Source organism: Manacus candei, unplaced genomic scaffold (assembly GCF_025592945.1).
Source record: "Manacus candei isolate 608988 ecotype Guabito, Panama unplaced genomic scaffold, ASM2559294v1 h1tg000015l, whole genome shotgun sequence".
Classification (NCBI taxonomy): Eukaryota; Metazoa; Chordata; class Aves; order Passeriformes; family Pipridae; genus Manacus; species Manacus candei.
Window position 1 is genome coordinate 20,285,944 of NW_026138063.1, and position 20,446 is coordinate 20,306,389.

Here is a 20,446-nt window from a genome sequence, read left to right on the forward strand (position 1 = left end):
GACTCAGTTTATATTTTCTTACTAAAACACTGACACTTATTATCCATAACCATTACAATTTCCAACACTTCTCTCCAGCTGGGCATGTTAAGGGCACACAGAAGAAGTTAACACAATTCAGCAGTGCTTCTGTGAAATAACTGTGTGATCTTTCACTCATCCTGTCAAGAAACAGGCTGCCATTCTTGATGCTGACATTTCCAAGTTTATTTTTGTAGAGAAAAAGGAGAGAAAAGTGCCATTTTATGTGTAACAGCAACACAGCAAAGAACTTACTCAAACACAGCACCAAGCAGTTCCTCCAAACACTCATTTTTAGGTTCCACAATGTAGTTCCCTGTAATGCAGTCAGTCCTTTCCATTGTATCACTGCTGACAGTGTTCATCAGAGACACTTAATTACTCAGGACAATCCTTAAGGGCAACATATGGTCTAAAATAGCACTAGCTGGAAAGCCAGCCATCACTGTCCTTGATTCCAACACATATGTCCCATTATTGCACCTATAAACACAGATACTGTCTCAGCTGCTGAGAGCTCTGAAAGAATTACTTGAGAGTTTTAGACATATTATACCTAAAAACCAGCCAAAAGCACAGAACAGACTTTCACAACACTCTGCAGCAGTAACACATCATCCCAACTTCAACCAATCTCAGACACGGGGGCTGACGTAGGAGCCAGACAAACAAGAACTGCAAACTAGATTTCACGCTGTCCTCAATGATGCAGAAACAGATGACTCATTCCCTAGCAAGCAAAACAGAAAATAAGTAGAACATTAGAGTTCCGTAGCAAAATAGTCTGTGAACAGTCTGCTTCCACCTCCTTATGGACCAAAGAACCCTCAAATTTCCGTTAGAAACTTTCCTTGTCATCTTTTGTGCAATTGAACATGAGGTAAATGTGTCCCAAACACAGATGCAGAATTATTTCAGATAATGGTTTTTTCAACATATGCACAACGCTTTCGAGAGTATTTTTCTCACACAGCAATTCTGCCTTGTAAACATTTAAAGTATCACATTACAAAAGATTCCATTTCTGTTTCCAACTCCCAGCATGGTGGCATCTATTTTTGATTCTATTTTGGGGACCAAAGGAACAGGTAGACACTCAAACTGCTTAAGGTCAGTCAAAAACCTTACCAGGTGCTTTACTGTTAGTTACAATTAACAGGTAACAAGTACCTACTTTGCTTGAATATCATGTGGATTTTTTTAGGAGAGCCTTTTGCCCTCTTCAGCCACAAGAATGTTTTAAAAAGCTGGCCCAGTGTCCTGCACTTCCCACTCCAGCTTGTGTAACTTCAGGAGCATCCAGTTGCCTTTTCAGTCATACATTCCCCTGAAGTGATTGGGTTTCAGTACTCATCAAACACTTAAAATTTGAAAAAGGAATGCCTAAATCTTAGTGATGTGCAGGCAAATGTAGATTAAATCCCCACATAAACAACACTGTTCTTCTTTTAAGTCCTCCCTGCACAAGAAAAAAAAGCCCCACAACAGCAAAATAACCAATAGCAAAATAAGTACAGCTTTCAATTACAGAGCTGACCAAAAGCTTACTGCAGTTCATCTCTGAAGCATAAAACCTCAAGACACTGTGCCTAAATTCAGGATGGCACACTGCTTATCTTGGCTGGTAAATCCTCCTCCTAGAAATGTCTGTACGAGTCAAGAGAAAAAATAAATGGAACAAGTACCCACAGAAAAGGCCACTTTTCATAAGAGTTATTTCTTTGTGAAGTACAGCTCTTCCTGGACCTGCTACAACTTCTTTTGGAGTGTATTTTGTTTTGTTGTGCAGCATGTGCATTCCATCAGAACAAAAAATTTGTTGATGGAATAGCTTACACAAAGCAAGAAACCTTTCCTTTCTTCATACTCCTTTTTTTTCTGGTGCAAGTGATCCTTATTTTTAGAAAACTCAGTTTTGTAAAGCTCTACCACAGGTCATTTTGGTGCTTGTTGGCTGATAATTTGATCTTTTCACAATGAAAGTATTTTCTGAAATAACACTGTTTAAATTTTTTTTTTCTTGAAAAGATAGCAAAACTACCTGCAATTTCACCAAGGATTTCAAAAGTAGGTACTTCCATGTTAGAGATCAATGCAGGTATGTCTCCTTGTTGTAATTAAATACCTAAACTCAGTCTACTGTCTGCACTGCAAACGTGCTTGAATGAGATTCTGCGAGGTCCCAAGATCTCTACCTTGAAATATGAAATATGAAAACTATTAAAACACAAAGCTATGCACTGACAGAAAGCAAAATGTTAAGTCAGTGTGCTGGCCAGATAAAAGGCAGTTTACTCAGCAGCCTGTGTGGTCAGATCCTAATGAAGAGTATATTACTGGGGGGAAGAGGAACAGTTTTGGGCTGCTTTCGATAAATCCAAGCTGTCAGAGCATCCAACTAGCCTCAGTCTAATGACTGTGTGTTTAAGAGACACCATATAAAAGGTTAGAATAATGAGGTGATGTCTTCTTGGAAACTGCAGCTCTGTGTGACTGCCACGCAGTGCTGTAACCTTTACTCACAAGCCAAGGGTATGTTGTTGAGCAGAGATAGCAAATCAGCCTTCAAAGGCCATGAGCATATTCCAAGGAATGACAGGCACCAGGCAGTGTCACAACTGACTGTTCACAGGGCTCTCAGACCTTCCAACCACGCTGGACTTTGGCACTGGCACTGTTATAACATGGTGCTGTTGGAATCCTTAGAACTGCTGGCTGAAGATGTAGCTGTAATAGTCACAAGGAGGAAAAGGCATCATTTTTCCCCCTCTCATGCTCAATATTGGTCTAAAAGACATTTTTCCTCTCTTGAAATGTCTGTTGGTTGCAATCTCTTGATAACACAGCTAATTGAGGCAGCATCCTCTCCCCAAAAGGCTCATCTTTCAACTAGGAAGCAATGGAGCACAATGCCCTGACAACTAAGACACTTTCTTTTCCCTGACAGGGTTGTCCTTTACTAGAGACAAAGGCAATGCTAAACATCATTCTAACAGATATATAGCTCACTGCAACCACTTCTGTTTATGTTTGGCAAATCAGAAAAAATTGCCCAGTTATCCATGTTTTCACAAGTAACACATTTCATTTCAGCACGAGACTGTTTTCCCAGGGTCACGAAGGGAGACTCCTCATAAGGAGTCTGATGGTGCTGAAGAAATACTTCCCAGCTCACACTCTTTAGTCATGGGTGCTATCAGACAGGTCAAAGCTGACACTTGCACTGCTTCCACACACCTGACAGGCTGTATCTGTGTTCATAAAAAGGAGAGACTTGTTTCCATATTAGTTTTTCCTCTGCTTTCTCTTTCTCCCTTTCTCTTTCTTCCTTTCCCTCTCTCCCTTCCTTTCTTCCTTCCCTTATTAAACCCAGTTAGTATGAGAACAAACACTGATATAGTTCTCCAATTTCTGGGAAGCATTAAATGGAAATTTGTAAAGGTAACTTTCAAATGCTCTCTTGAAAGTAACTCTTCTGATCAATTGATTAATTTTATTTTCACGCATAAACTATCATATCATCATGAACATGACTGAATTTCTGGGGAACTCTTTCCTAATCTGAGATTTTATTTAGGCCTCGGATTTTCAATTTTCAATTATTTTTATCTTTTCTTTTACTCTTCTAGTGAAATACAGCCTGCCATTCTGTTATATTATACATGTTGGAATAGGTATATCTATATCTCCAAGAATACATTTTCTTCTAAAATGCCCCATTTAAGAAACTTTACTTTCTGTTTTATCTTCTTCTATATTAAATGTACTTTGTACTTTTTGCTGAAAACTGATATTACCATATTTATCAATGCTTCATTTCAACTCAAACATCCACTGGCAATATCAATAAATCAAATTGATCCTTCCCCCTGCTTTGCATGCATGTGCATCCAGTTCCTGAGACTACTGGGTATCACTGCTGTTAAGAACCCATCCTGACAGATGCCAGGGAGAAATCTTAACTTCAGCAACGTGTCCTGAATTATATTGCTTGGCCCAGCACCAGGGATTCCTAAATTGCCTGATTATACACATGCCTTAAGGGCCAGCTTGCAGTGTCAATGTTGCAGTTTAGTAACACAGAGTGTACCAACTCATTTAACTACCTCAGATAATATCGGCATTTTTCAAGTTACTTTTTTTTTAAAGATTACTGTAAATTTCCATCTTAAGTGCTGTTTCTATCAAATAACTGCCAACTATCAGAGCCAGAATTCACCACAAGGAGAGACAGACATGTAAACACTACTGTTACTACAACAATTTTCTAATAAGTTCCAGGATGCATTGGAGAGCTAAACACTGGGTCTTTGCTCAACAAATGTGGGTAGAATGAAGGCAGAGCCTTTCCCACAGCAAGGGTGCTGGAGATGCAGGCAGAAAAGGATAACCATCCAGCACTGGGAGAGGAGTAAACTCCTGAGATTTACAAGGCAGAGCATCCCTTAATCAACAGGAAATAGAGAGTTCTGCCTGTGCTCTGAGAGGTGGGACAGCACAGGATCGTTGCACTCAGTGACCGTGAAGATTTTGCCCCTGAGTTGCTTGTGATTTTTTTCAACCTGAAGGAGTAAAAAACTGATGTATGGCAAAAAGCAAGCATTCAGGAAACAGATACACTCACTGTCAGAGTTTCCCCAGGACTGGGGTAACAGTTCTGGGACTGCTCCACACTGGCAGCAGAGCAGTGAAAGAAAAGAGGCAGAACATTATTGTGGATTTTCATCAGTATGTCTGGACCCAATCTACAGTTCTTCTGGGACAATGGCTTTAGGTCCTTCATGTTATCACAAGAACGGTTTTAATCTTTCTCTTAAAGGCTACAGTGAATTCAAATTTGTGCACTAACTGCAACACCTGATACAACTTTTTCTGTTCATCTGAATTATAGAACTTGAAGCAAAATCTTTCCATCATTGAATTAAACCACTTATGAGGTATGTGAAAACTTGAGGTCTAAGATATTTGAAATTGTCCCTATAAAGTGTTCTTCAGATGAGGTAAAAAGGACTTTTTCTGTTTGACAAAATTGATTCTTTAAAATATTCTTCTAATGGATGAGACCCTGCATTAAAATGACCTTTAGGCTTTCATGGTCAGGCATGAGATACACATTTGCTTAGCTAAATTGTGCCTGTCATAGAAGTATCAAAGAAAAAACCTCAGATTGCTTTCTATAGATTCTTTTCATTCAAAACCCATCCATCAGTATTCCAGTCCAACGTCTGAGTAATGCAACCTTTATCTGATGAAGATAAGAAGTGGCAGTTGCAATTACAAAACTTTGCCACAGAATAAATACAATTAAGTTATAGATTACAGTTACAGATATTAATGTGCAGCTCATGCAGGGAATTCAAATCCTGAAAAAATCTTTGAAGGGAAAATTTAAGCAGCCTTAACTTGACAAAGCATTTAAACTGGCTCCAGATTTTCCATCCACATTAAAGTTGGCCAGGCAGAAGCATGATTTTAGTGGATAACATAAAGAGTTATACTCACTAACTTGCTCTGCCCACTGGCTTTATGACCTTCATGCCCTTGGCCAAACCATGTCACTCCCTACATTTTTCTAATTTCATAAAGGCTAATGATTTTTGCCTGCTTCCCCTGGGTAAAGAGCATTGAATAAATGCTCAGGAGAATTAAGGAACAAATAAATTCAGTAATCCCCATTTTTTTCTAAAAACCAAGGTCAGCTTTATCCATTGGCTAATATATCTCTACAGCATAATTTTTCATAATGTAAACCACTTTAATAAAAGTGAGTTCTCAAGCCAGTAGGATCCACTGGTTTGTACTTTTAATATTATCAAGCTGAGTAACATGATCATTAGTGACATTATTAAGTCTCTAAGAGCTAAGCCAAAGTCCTTAGTTAGAGAGGAGGAAGGCTTCTAATTAATAAAGTGTGTAACATCTGCGTCCAACTCCATCAGCAAAATCAGATGGAGTAAGACAGGAATGACTGAAGCCAGCCAGTCATTGATTAAAAAAAAAAAAGGAGACAAAAATCCAATGGCTGAAAGCCAAGTATTTTCTAAGAGAGTGATTACAAACATATTTTTGTGCATCTTTGTTTAAGCTGAAGGTAAACACAAAATGGGCTAAACTGGCATAACTGCAAGCCCTGTGCACTCCCTCACGCCACCACAGCGTTTGCAACCTGTCCCTGCTGCTGTGTCAACAAGGTGTGAGGCACGTTCCTCTGCTGAGATGGGAATGAAGGAATTCTCCCTTCTCTTAGCTGTCAACAGAAGGTTTGTTCCTGCAGGTTTCTGTTTTGGCATGATCAGCTAAGAACTGATGTCAAATAATACGTGTTTAGCCAACAACTCTTATGTACAACTGGTCAGACTTCCAGTCCTTCTCTGGAGGGTCTAGGCCTGAACAAACAAACAATCTCATGAGTTAGAACCCAAAAGTCCAAGCCCAAGGCACTGAGCACCCCAACCCTCAGTGCTCAGAGGTGGCTCTGACCCAGCAGGAAGGCTTATCAGTTAAGGATATCCAAGGGAGTGTAGTGCCAGCTGATGCTGGAGGAAGGTAACCAAAAAAGGGGCCATCAAATCCTATTTGCTGAGCTCATTTTGCAAATAGCACCTTTTGATTCTGTCCCCTCCTGCTGCTCCTGCCACCTCTTGCTAAGGTCTCTGCCCAGCAGGTGATTGCTCTCCTCAGCCAGCTGAACTCCCAAGGCCTCCAACACACCTACAAGGCAGCATGTTGCCTCCTTCCAGTGTACTTTTAGTTGTCATAATGTGACTCCTCAGGTCAGTGCAGAACAGAGCCCCAAGCCTGGTGAGACAGCACCTCTGACAGCTTTTGCAGTAGCAGCCATCACTGAATACATTTCAAATGATTAATTTTCTTAAAAATAAAAATAAACCTAGTGAATTCACATGTGCTAACAAGTTAAAAATAATAATAGGTGTCTGTGACCATACTGCTTCTGTCTGGAGCCTTCAGGGGAATTCAGTTGCTAAGAACAACTTCCACAGCTTGCCATATTTCTATGTGTTAAACAACAACCAAAGAACTATAGGCAAAAGTCCCAGCTGTCAAGCATGAGGAGTGTAGGGGCTGGCTGGGGGAGTACAAGGCATTTTTCTCTTGTGTTATATATGCATATTAGATAATCTAAAATGAAAATGAAATGAGGCAAGGACAGAGTGGGAAGCATGTTACTATCTCTCCAAAATACCATGCCCAAAAGTTTACAGGAAAAATTCTGTTTGACCTGGTCATTCTGTGCTTTATGTGGTGCTCCCAACAGAGCTTTACAGAAGAACCTTTCCAAGGAGAATGCACCACCAGCTCTTTCAGGCAGCAAGAAAGGCTGAGTTTTGTTCAGCTACCTGGATAGAATTTCTCTTCTAGGCAGGTCTCAGACACAGAGACAAGAGCTGGAGGTAAGTGTTAGAAGTAACATCCATGAGTGCTGACTTATTCCACACAAACAGCATTTGGGCCTCACTTTTCAATCTTGTCAGTCTAGACTCCTTCTGTGAGATTATTTTTTTCAATACTGATTCATAGGAAAGAGGCAACACTGTCTTTGTTTTTTCACACACAAATAAAGACTGAAAAAGTCACTTAGGCATTTAGCAAAAGTAATTTGATTTTTCATGATTTGCTTTATTTCTAAGGTCTCACTATTCAGCCATAAAACTTATGCCTGTGTTGACACCTGACACAAAAGATATGAGCTCAGAACTTTGGGGTTTAACATACATATTGGAAAACATGGAAAAGACCCCTCCCTCTCCCCATTCCTGGGGTTCAATACATGCTGCACATGGCATCCCTGGTGGTCTTGCAAGAAAAGGATGCTGAGAACAAAATATTAATGACAATCAGGAGAAGGTACCTTATCTTCATTTCCCTGAAGGTAGACTTGTCCCATGGGAAGGAAATATTCCTTTGCCATTTTGAAAGTTTGTCTCTATGTCTACAGTACATAAACAATAAATACAGAGCACACTGAATAATTTCTAAGATTTCAAATGAATAATTAGTCAAAATTTTAAATCTGAAATGTGATGAGAGGCAGGTCACTATACCTGGTAAGGCACAGACCCAAGACTTGCAATTATCCACCTAGTGCTGTAAAAAGAATTGTGTTCACAGTATCCAAACTGTGTCTTGGCATCATATGATTTAGGCAGGTGTTTGACTGTGGTAGAGCTTTTACTGCCTACCAAGATTTTCATTCTTAAACTGAAAATTCTCTTCATGGACCTTAACACAATGCTCTTTAAAAGCTCATGAAGCGTCACAGAACTCTGCCAAGTCAGTATTTAATTTTCAGTATTTCAGTTTTATTAATTCCCTATTTAGCCAGTTCTTTGTTTGGTTAAACTTTGTGTCTGTAAACTCCTTGGCTGTACATTTACCTGAAAAGGCTCAAAACGCTACTTTAGTCTAAAGGTAAACAAGTGTTTAGAAAATATACACACTGGGGGAAAAAATAAGAAAAAGGGATGAATATCATCAAAACATCATGGGGAAAACCTGTACAATTATATGTGTATGCTGTTAATTAATTATGGTGTTTTATGCAAAGGATGTACTCATCTCATAATTGACTTTCTCTGAATGTGCCTGGCTCTGCATATCTGCAGCAACAGGACCCTCTGTTACTTTATTGGTTGTTAATGGACATTAGTTGGTGACCATCACATGGCACAGCTTCAGTCTCCTCCACATCCTCCCAAAATGACTGTTACATAGGAAGCAAACTACATCAGAACTAAAATCAACGGGCACATAAAATCTCTCCCCGTGAGCTTCTGGCAAATGCTCTGATTTTTGGAGGTGCTTGTAGACATTCAGTCTGATCTACTCCTCATAAATCCCCCCCAGGCATTTGGAGATATAAGGTAAAACACCGAGTACCTGCTTATAAATTGTACCTCATTCTTTCAGCATCCTGAAGGAGAGAAGAACTTCCAGTTGGGAAGACAGCAAAGATTGTTATGCATGTGCACAAGGGAACTGATGGTGCTTACACAGCTAATTTTGAGTGCTTGTGAGGGGTTGACTTGAGAATGATAACTTTTTCTTGTTTTTATAGAACCTTTTAGTACATACATAAAATTTATAGAACCTTTTAATACATACATAAAACATCTAAATAGTAATAATGTATTTGTTGACATTGATGCAGCACAGAGGCTAAGAAAGTACACAAAGATATGTAAAATCAAACCTTTTGCATAGGTATTACTTAATATGACCACAGAACAATATTTTAGACACAAAGATTCTGGAGCCTTTATCTGATTGAAAACCCTCTCCCCATCTCCTGTAGGTACAGATCAAGATACTTCCTTTCCTTATCTTAAATTAGCTCCTTAAGTTAAGGCATTTTAAGAACTCAGCTCCCAGAAACTCTCAAACTTCTTTAGTTTTTTGGTTGTTTTTTTAAAACCCTACATAAATTTTCAGCAATTGTGGAATTTTACATTAAATTTTAACAAAGTGAAGGCATAGAAGAGACATTATAAGATCAGTAACTATTCAGTTTTGTTATTTCTGAGTTGTAGTTCTAGACTTTATTACTTTTTCTAGTAAATTTTTAAATAATATACCCATTAAAAAAAAGGAAGAAAGAGGAGGGAAAGAAAGGCAAGGAGTTTAAGGAGTTTTTGACTGCTGATCATTTCAATTACTCTCTCTATAGAGCCATCTCTAAGTTCTCTTGACTGATTAAAGCCACATAATGTAAAATCTTATGTTAATTTGCTTTTAGTACTTACTTTAAATTCCAATAAAGTTGGACTGCACATTCAAATTCTCCATTCAGACACATTCTGAATGTGCTTATTTGCACAACTGAAATATGTGGGTTTGTCCACAACAATGTAATGCAAATGGATGAAAAATACCTTTCTAACACAAACTGCCATGTTTCAGCGTAATTAAAAATCATTCTTAGGGCAGACTTGATATTAATTATGCTTGATTTTTATTTACTTTATATTTGATAAACTTGCTGTTAAATTAAAACAAAAATATGGAAGTGTGGTTGGTATAAGTACAGCTACTTTGAAAATCAAAGGAAAACAAAAATATTTTCAATGGGAGTATTCCTTTTTCTGCCCTGCCTTACATTTTTTGCACATTCCAGACTTCCAAAAATTTTAAATGGGAGTTCTGGGTGTGACAGTTCCGTAAAATTGACCCTTCACAGGGAAGAGTGACACAGAGAAAGGAACTGAAAACGGGAATTCACCTTGGAAACTTTTAAGTGGATTGCCCAATTTGACACTGTGTTCACTGTATTTCAAAGGTATCCCATAATAGCTTGTCGTTCTTCCCAGAGGTCACTGTAAAATCATATCCTGTATTACTCCAGATTTCTGAAAGTGTTCCTTGTCTGCCAGCTGGTCAAGTGAACTTTGGTAACCAAGGCAAAGTCTGCAGGGTTATCACTCTGCCCCTTACACTGTATTATCTAGAAAACCATAAACCTTATTAAAAAAAAATATGAAAAGCTTTATAAAACCTTCTGTGAGCAGGTCCTGTTTGCTGCCTCCCCTCTGGAGCTGCAGGTGATCTGGAGCTGTCGCCACCATGCCGGCTGATTACAATGGCACCTGGGAGATGGAGACCAACGAGAACTTTGAAGGCTACATGGTGGCTTTAGGTGAGTGAGAAAACATTAGCTGCACAGAGAGAAGAGGAAAGGTTCCAATTATAAGTAAAATCCCTCTAAAAATTAATGAGCTTATTTCTGTAGTGTGTGCTGTGGCATAAGGGCTTCTGCCAATCAAGTGAAAATCAACAAATTGCAATGCACTTATAATTACCATGATATAAGTAGATAAGCAAGAGAAGATTTGTAGCCAAATATATTATTCTTTATTTAGATAAATGAAAAAACTGATACAGATGGGGGGAAAAAAATCCAAAATAACAGGCTTTCAGATACAGAAACTCTTTTTATTCCTGTAAATACTTCCTGTACCAGTGAAGCCACAGCCTGGTTAGCTCTGCTAAAGAGGAATAGGGTGTTTTATATCACTAAGGCAACAATAATGCTAATACTTAATTAGTGCTTTGAACTATTCAAATTATATGTTACATAAATGAAAAATTTGATGCTTTATGTGATTTTGTACTAGTTTTACTCTTACCAAAGAATCTTAACCCTAATTGATTTATCTGTTCAGATTGAAAGAGAAGGAATACACATAAATAGTTATAAATAAACTCTCATCATTATTCACCAACAACTGAAAATATTTATAATTTCCTCAAAGCTTCAACTCTCTTAAGAGAGAAAGGCAAGTTTCGCTCTTCATAGTTTTTGCCCTTTGTATTTATGGAAAAAAGATCAATAACTTTGGGGACACCTGTAGGTAAGATACAGAGACACCTGTGAGGTTTTAAAAAAATAAGAATGATTAAGCCAACATCATGAATTTTGGGAGAAGGATAAACACTGACTGAAGTGATTTGCATGCTGGGGTTTGGCAGTTAGTTAAGCATGAAGAATAATTGCTATTTTTTGTGCAACTGAAATGTGATTTTAGCTTTGAATATGGGGCCTGTTGGTCTGGCTGATGCTTAAGACAACTTCCAGTTGTCACCAATTGAGTGTTCCATCGTGCTTTTTTGTGTACACATGCACATACACACTATAAGTTATATGAAGTTAAAACTGCCAATAGATTAGCAAAAACACCCAACACCAAAACCAGCACAAAGATACATATGCTATAGGTGATTCTCAGAATGAAAAGAAATTACAGACAAAGGGTGAAAAAATATTCTTCTGCTCTGTTTCTCACAGTTTTACATGTAGTTGGTATTTTAAGTATGAAAGTGCTCAGATTTAAAGCACACTGAGGTTTGGGGTTTTTTTTAAATTCATCCATCCTTTTAATTAATGCACACATATATTCTATACTTTAATTAAAGAATGCTTTTGTCCTTTCAGTCAGGAACTTTGGTTTTATCATAAACATGTTACAAAGTATTTTAACCTACCAAAATTGAACAATATATCCTTTTTATTGCTTGTATTGTTCAAAATGCAGTTATGAAAACCATGCTTTAATAAAACCTCCCCTAATTTTCTCCAGGAGCTACAAGACTAATATATTAGTCAGAAATAGCATTTCTTTAGAGGTCTAGACAATTTTTTCCCTCGGAGAGAACTAAATTTTATGTTGTCTGGCTATAAATCAGACCCAGAGATACCTTTAATCCACCCCAGCAGATAAAATATACCCAAGAAGTCTCGAATATAAATACCGAACGAGAACATTATTCCCTGCGTTAAAAAGTCACATTTTTTTAAAGCCAATCCTCTTACTCAACTCCATTAGCACTTCACAAGTAGTCTAATGAATCTCCCAAAAGAAAAAGGGCTCCTTTAGAACGTGGCATTGCCCAGCTGACAGTGATGAACTCCCATGCAAAACCACTAAAGGATGGCTGGCAAACCAAACCCATTTTTCAGCCTCTTGCAGCAGCACGTGAGATTATTTCATTTGCATAGAGCACCACAATAAGATTCCCTGCCAGCTGGGCAGAACTATTTATTGCAGCTGGTAATGCTGCTGGCATGAGGTGGATTGGCTGGGGCAAGCTGTCAGCATGGTAATCTATATTCTGCCTTTGGTAACTTCCAGTGCATTCCACTGCAAGCAGCTGTTTACATTAGAATGTTCCTCACCAGCAAAATAAGGATGTTAAGGAGATAGTGCTGTGTGATGTTCACAGAATATTGAACAGGAACTGGGAAATGCTCTGCATGGATACTTTGGCTTTTCACTTTGAATTTGTCTCCTTTTAAACTGAAATTTATTTCTGCGTCCACTGTCTGACAATAATGGGTGTCAGGCTTTTATGAATTGTTTCTCTTTTTTTATTAGTATATATTTCATTATTTTAGGTTAATTAATTAACCTCTTATATACTCCCACAGGCTGTAGTTTCATCATAAAAGTAACATGCCAGAATCCCTTTGATTAGGTGCTCATTCTCCCTTGGTTACATACTCATTCTAACATGCTTTATTCCTGAAAAGGAATATTATTATGAGGTCCTTCTTTAGGAGTGGCCAACATCTGTAATCCTGCAGGACAAACAGCATGTGCCTAAGGGAGCCCCCTGAGTTCCTGCATGCTCAGGAAAGGCAATGGCAAAGGAATGGCTCCCTGTTATTAGATGATAACAGTTCTCCTGCATCCCACAGCTTCATGTGGAAGGGAGGTCAAACAGGCAATGTCAGTCTGAATAGCCCCTGTTGTTTCATGTTCTCAAAAAAACCTGGAAATTCAGGTAATTTAAACACTATTGGTTGTATGCTGTAGCTCTGCTCACATTCCCACAGATATCCTATTAATAAATAAATTTATGATCAGTGGAAGATCATCAAATTGAAAGTGTACTTGCAAAAAGATGATTTTTATTTGAAATTATCTTTTTCTCTGCAAAATGTTCTAGGTAAAAGCATTATTTGTGGAACTATATTCCACATATTTTTTTAATCTATAAATATATGCTCTGGTTGGTTTTTTTTTATTATTTTTGGTATCAAATACTGGAATTTTCATTGTGATATTCTCCCTTTTGGTTTTTGACAGGTATTGATTTTGCAACTCGTAAGATTGCAAAACACTTGAAACAAACAAAGGAGATTACTCAAAATGGAGATAATTTTAAAACAAAAACACTCAGCACTTTCAGAAACTATGATCTGGATTACACAGTGGGAGTGGAGTTTGAAGAACAAACCAAAGGACTGGATAACCGAGTGGTAAAGGTAAAAATCTGGTACCTGAGTCAGCAATTTCAAAAATCAGCTGAATACATTAAATAAGCCCCCAATATTTCACAAACATCAGAGGATTTTTATAAAGCAGAAATAATTTGCATCTTGAGACAGTTTTCTTTCCTGCTACAAGCATTTATTAGAAATGTGAATCGGGATGGTTACTCAGACTCGAGAGGACAATCATTAATTACAGGTTTTTCTAGTAGGGAATTTTTCCAGCTTTTCTACTTTCTTTATGTATTTAGAAAGTAGAAAAACTTATTTTTACCTATGTATCCTCTTTAATGAAATTTTAAATTCATCCCTGTGAATTTAGGACCGTTTCCACATCGATATAAATCTTCAGTTTGCAATGGTTGTGTTCAGAGTGTATTTTTAATCTGAGCCTGATCAGCCTCAGCTGGGCAGTTTAACACTTAGACACTGTTAAAAATAAACTGTGCTTGGCTATGAACCTTAAGGGAGCTTCAGGAAGGGGCAAGAAAGAAATGTGAGCCAGAGGTCCCAGTGATCCAGGTGGCAGGGCTGCTGGCAGGGGCAGAGGGGCAAGGAGGCCCAGCAGTGCATGCTCTGATACCTTTTGGATTATAGGAGTAACCCGAGCTCAGAATTCCCCCAGGAACCTGTGGAGATATGTTCAGACACACAGGTTTGGACCAAGGGCCATGCTATGTGTTAGCCCCTTCCCTCCCTCCTGTGGCAGAGTCAGTGAGTGGGTTCCTGTGGGGCCTTCAGACAGGGCTCTATCAGAGAGGAAAGGAACACACTGGAGTCCTAATTCATTTACTGAATTCAGCCTCGTGTTTCTGTATCAATACCACTGCAGGTTTACTCTCTTCTCGCCCCTAAAACAATTAAGCAAGATTTTCCAAGCTAGAAAGCCCAGTAGATCTCACATTTCCAATGCCTGTCCCCTCCCAAGCCTTGCTGATCCTGCATCCCCTGGCTCCTCTTGCACCATGCCCTGAATGCCCCTGTCTGACTCTTTGCCATCACCACAGCCCTGTTCTGCCACTCATTCTTGGCAGCTCTCAGCTGCCAAGCTCAGAGAAGCTGAGACCAAAGCTCCCTGTCAGAAGACCTGGTTTGTTTTGGCAATTGGGACAGGAACCCGGCAGCATAAAGGACATGTTTACATTTGAACTCACATCATCCTGCACTGGAGTGGCACAAATTTAACACGAGTCATTGTTTATTCACCATGGATCACTTTTCATTCTCAAACTCTTTGTGCAGTGTAATTCCATGACTTCTTCCAAATTATTTCTCACTGACAGCACTGCAAGCCATCAAATAATAAACCCTTTTATTTTTCCCCCACTATCCTGAATATCCCTGTATTGAAATTTTCTTCCTACCTCTTTCTCCAGTGAGCCCTGGGTAGGACATATTCCTGTGACAAAGTCCATGCTTTAAAACATTGTTCCCACACCTCTTTAGGTCAGTTGAAGGCATTATGAAGGATCTAAGGACTCATTAGATGCATCACTGCTTAAATCCATCAACTAACATTCCTCTAGTGCCCTTCACCCCTACCAAAGCACTTGCCTTTCCCTGCAAAATCTTTTCACTTGTAGACTCTCCTCTTCACTATCAATGGGAGGGAGGGAGGGAAGAAAGGCAAGGAAAGGAAGACAGGAAGGGAGAAAGGAAGGGAAGGAGGGAGGGAGGGAGGGAGGGAGGGAGGGAGGGAGGAAAGAAGAAAACACGGTGTGTACATTTATAACCCTACCTGGTTTAATTACTTTGGCCTAATATTCTTTTCTTAACAAATTGTATTATTTGTTTCTAATGAGAAAAGAAGCAAAAGAGAAGCATGTCATGCCATTATTCTCTGGACTGCTGTAAGAGAATGTTCCGGTCATTTTATTAACTAAACAATGCCACAAACACATTAAAGTTAGATGAACATAATACAGTTGGTAGGCCACATTTAAATGTAAAGAGGGCATGGATAATTTAGAGAGCATGTAGCTTGAAAATTCCGTAAATAAAAAAGAAATTAACTGAAATGGAATGACTTTTGTCGCATTAATAGAAAGCTCCCTCCTAAGAGAAATAAATTATCCAGTGCTGGAGTAGAAAATGAACTAAGGTCCCAGTGCACTTGGAGCTTTATAATAGCTGAACTTACATGGACTGTAACTGGTCTCTAAAAAGGATTTGTCTGAGACATGGTTAAGTATGCCCCTAAAGTACAGTGTTTCAAACCTAGAACAGTTCAAACAAAATTGCTGTGAATGTACCCTGGCACATCTGCAGATATTAGAGAGGATTTAGCCTGCAAAGAGAAATTCTTCTTACTGACAGTTATCCTGCTCCTGGACAAGAATCAGCACACCCAATACCCTGTCTACTAGTGACAGACTCTGAATTACACCAAATCATCAAATGGTTGAGGATGGAAGGGACCTCTTGAGATCACCTTGTCCAACCCCTCTGCTCCAGCACATTGCCCAGCTTATGATCACATCTCGTTAAATGTCTTCATGAAAGTGCATGAAAACATGTAAAAAATTTATTGTATGAGATGATACTAACATCCACTTTCTCTTGTTATTTTATGCAGACCTAGAAAAAGGTGTTAGCACTGCACTGGTTGGTATGAACCCCCAGGTCTTCACCTATCTTATTAATGGCTTTAAACAGCAAGAAAAAAAAGTACAATTTGCATATATTGCACAATTATCTGTTAACTCACTCAGCAGTTCATTGGTTAGTATGAACACTTGATATATGTGTATGGGAAGAAACACCTGGAAATGAAAACAAAGCACTGCAAAACTTTCCTTCAAAATGCTGTTGGCATCTTGAATGCACTGGGGTTTTGGTTAAAGGCATTTGAGGTTTTTTAGGAGGAAGGTGGGAAATGATAGAAAGCAGTTGTGTAATTGTGTATTTACATTTTTTGATTGAACTTATTTTCATGTATTCATTAACTTTCCATTAACATATCTGCCTTAATTATCTGACTCATGCAGACACTGGTGACCTGGGATGGTGACAAACTGGTCTGTGTTCAGAAAGGTGAAAAGAACAACAGGGGCTGGAAGCACTGGATTGAAGGAGACATTCTGCATCTGGTAAGGGCTGTTGTGCAGATACATGGCACATCTCTGAGGGTGCAACACACTCAGGTTTTCCATTTCAAATGATCCTTTTTCTAGTTAGAAAGGTCTTTATTTAGACGGTTCTGATCTCTGAACTCTAAGGAAATTACCCTTAAGTAATAGGAATGCTCTGTTTCTTTCCACCTGCTCCCAATTAACTCATAACCCTGCAGTAGGGTTTTTGCTCCAGTCCACTGCCCTCCAGCCATTAACCCTTCCTGTTACATTGCATCTCTAACATCATCTCATTCTGTTATAATCCCTGGTAGGAGAAAAAAAAAAGAAATAACAAAAACCCAATCAGGCAGATTGCAAGAGAAATGTTACTTTTTGTTCTGAAAGAAGCACTATGAAATTTTAGCACATTATGTTGTAATACAGATCAGAAACCCATGGATTCTCAAGAGGATCCCATAAACAACCTGTACTGCAAATATTTTTGCTAGTACAATAAAAACTTCAAAATATTCATACATCTGAGGTACTAGCTGGAACCCAAAGACAGAAGAGGTAAGTCTAAGAGAGGCCTGAAGAACTCGTGCAGGAAATAAGCAGGCAGTGAAGTCCAGAAAGATTTCAAAATAATAGAATCATAGAAGGTTGGAAAAGACTTCCAAGACCATCAAATCCAAGATCTGACTGAATACCACCATGCCCACCAAACCATACCATGAATTTCCACATCTACTCATTTTTTTGAACATTTCACATAATGATAATGATTCCCGAGTTTCCTGGGAGAGCAATCAAGAAATGGGCATGATAGTGTTGGATGGCACAATGGGGGGGGGAGAAAGATTGTGGAGGAGATCTCATTGTTCTCTCCCACACTTTGCACTCAGACATCTGCTCCTTCACCTGTTTCCTCTGTGGATTCTTGGTGTGGCACCTACAGTGGCTCGGGTCTGTACCCCTGAAAGGTCAAAGCTATGAGTTAAAACCATGATCTGCCACCAAACTAAAAGTCACCCATCCAGTGACTTCAAATCCACTTTAACACATACTCAAAAGCTGACCTAACAAAGGTTCTACAGGATGGAACCACCACTGAGGCTAAGACTGGGGGAAACAGAGAGGCCAAGTAGATCCTTACAAGAGTCTTCAGAAACTGTATTGCAGGTTTGGCTCCCTGCTGGCCAAAAAGCCAGCTCCAGCTCCCTTCCAAGTGCTGTTTGCACAGGAATGCTGGCTGATCAGACTAAGCAAACTGACTGCATTGCAAAAAGCAGCTGTGCCAAACTTCAAGGGGTCAGCTGCAACACTGGGCAAAAATGGCGTATTGTTCTGGCCCCTGAGAAATAGCTGGGCACACCTCTGAAGCAAATCATCTTTTTAAAGTATTCCTTTTTTTTATTATTTCCTTGTTTCATTGCTTCTCATGAATTATGAGGTAAGGTGAATTATAAACTAGTACAGTATATTGTTTTAATAACAGAGTGTGAAAAGGCCTTGCATTAAAGTGCAATTTTTATGCATTTTTCATGTTTATTCTTCTTAGAGTTCAATTCAAGTGTCAAAAACTAATTACTGCAACATGAGGTGCATGCCTGCTGTTTGGTTACATATATTACACTATTCTTTCTGTTCTCTTTTTCATAAGCATAAGTTTTTAATGCAGTGGCTCAGCTGTAGTAATTTCTGGTGGGATCTGCTGTGTATGCAAAATATAATTTCTACCATTATATATTTACTCATTGTTTTAATACTGCAGGAACTGACATGTGAAGACCAGGTGTGCCATCAGACGTTCAGGAAGAAGAAATAAAATTGAGCAAAAAGCTGCCCTGATCTTCATCTCATTGTTCTGCTGTTATGTTTTGTCTAAAAGAAGGATAAAACCAGATTTTCACTTCATTAACACTGCTGTGTGAATATATTTTGTTCCTGTTTATGGAAACAAACACATTTTATAGAAATAACATCAAACGGTTACAAACCTCATAAATTTCTTTGCCTTTCAGTCTGGAGGTAAATAAAAGTAATTGTCTTTCAAATACTGCTTCCCTATGTCTTTCAAATCATTTCCAGAGGAATGTCCTTTAGCAACAAGGCTGACAATTAACAGTCACAATTATCTCAACCACAGTATATCTCTCTATAGTGCTGCATTATCATAATATATTTGGATGACTGAGTAAAATTGGACATTCATTGGAGTGTTTCTATTTAATTTAGTCCTGGATCACTAAGTGCACAGTTTCAGGTACCAGAATGGCTCACTGAGCACAATACACAGCCTTTCACAAGATGTTCACTTGAATTTGGCCCAGGTCTATAGCTCCTAGTAGTTATCACCTGAGAAATGTCTCACGGCCATGGGGAAATGCTGCAGCTCCTTAATATGGTGGATCAATGACAATGCTGTAACCTCCAGTTAGAAACAGCATCCTACTAAAAATCCCAGTGGAGAAACCTGCTGTTTGAGGCAAACTCTGCATTTTCACAGTTGCTCTGTGGTGCGAAAACTAAGGCACACTCAGGATGCAAGAGGAAAACTTCAGAGCACACACAGTCTGCACGTTCCCTGTGCATAAAGAGCACCCTGCATGCTGCACTCTTCCCCTCGCACCTACCTCTCAGAGACTTGAAAAAGAAAAGTCATTTCCATGCAACTCTACTCAGTTTTATTCAGGGTTTTTCAAAAGAATTCCTGTTCTTTGCTAAAGGCAAGTTCAAGTCACCCATGGCTGATGAGCACTACTTCAGTGGATGAACTGAAATGATTTGGCAAAATGCGTGTGCGCCTTCCAGGGAACTGCAGAAGAGCTGGTATGCCCAAAAGCTCATCTGCTTTTTCCCACCTATATGAGCTATTTAATAATACATACTGTCTTTCCTACAACCTTGCCTTTCAGACATAAAAACTTTCACCTCAACTTTATCACTGTTAAAGTTCCCTCTTGTCCATAGCCCTCATCTTCTGTGTAGTATGGGAGGGGTGGAAGTTCACTAAATAGATAAGTTGTAGGGAAGAACAGAAAATATGTGGAAAAAAAATTTCATAAATGGAGGAACATATGCTTTCTCCTCATCCCTACCTGTTTCTTAGCCCACTCACTGTCAATAGCTCAGGATAGGAAAGGAGTCCCAGCTGAAAAATAGGTTACATCTGCAAAAATCTGATTATTATGTCACCAATACTTACATGGCCATGGACATTATCCTGGTGCCAGCTGGCATTGAGTTAATTTTCCTCTTAGTAGCTAGTTTTATGGAGTTTCTGTGGCCAGGTTTTGGTAGCAGTGGGACTACAGGGGTGGCTTCTGTGAGAAGCTGCCAGGATGGACCCCCCCACTGGCCAAGGCCAAGCCCATCAGGAATGGCAGTAATGCCTCTGGGATAACATCATTGAGAAGGAAAAAAAAGTTATTTGGCAGATGAAAATTGCAGCCAGAAAAGAGCAGAGTGAGAACATGTGAACAACTCTGCAGAAACCGAGGTCAGTGGAGAAGGAGGGGCAGGAGGGGCAGAAGGGGCTCCAGGCACTGGAGCTGAGGTTTCCCCGCAGCCCATGGAGGACCAT

At 39.1% G+C, this 20,446-nt stretch overlaps 1 protein-coding gene across 1 annotated transcript; it reads left to right on the top strand.

Moving 5' to 3' along the window:
• The first annotated feature begins 10,528 nt into the window (after positions 1-10,528).
• RBP2 (retinol binding protein 2) lies at positions 10,529-18,917 on the top strand. Its single transcript, XM_051782253.1, has 4 exons — positions 10,529-10,672; positions 13,623-13,801; positions 16,795-16,896; positions 18,635-18,917. Exons 1-4 carry the CDS (start codon positions 10,600-10,602, stop codon positions 18,686-18,688), a joined length of 408 nt encoding a protein of 135 aa, XP_051638213.1. The 5' UTR covers positions 10,529-10,599; the 3' UTR covers positions 18,689-18,917.
• The last annotated feature ends 1,529 nt before the right edge of the window (positions 18,918-20,446 follow it).

Coding starts and splice junctions, on each gene's coding strand:
- RBP2 (XM_051782253.1), top strand. CDS start 10,600: ATGCCGGCTGATTACAATGGCACCTGGGAGATGGAGACCAACGAGAAC. Junction 13,802..16,794: donor TGGATAACCGAGTGGTAAAG/GTAAAAATCTGG, acceptor TGACTCATGCAG/ACACTGGTGACCTGGGATGG. Junction 16,897..18,634: donor AAGGAGACATTCTGCATCTG/GTAAGGGCTGTT, acceptor TTAATACTGCAG/GAACTGACATGTGAAGACCA.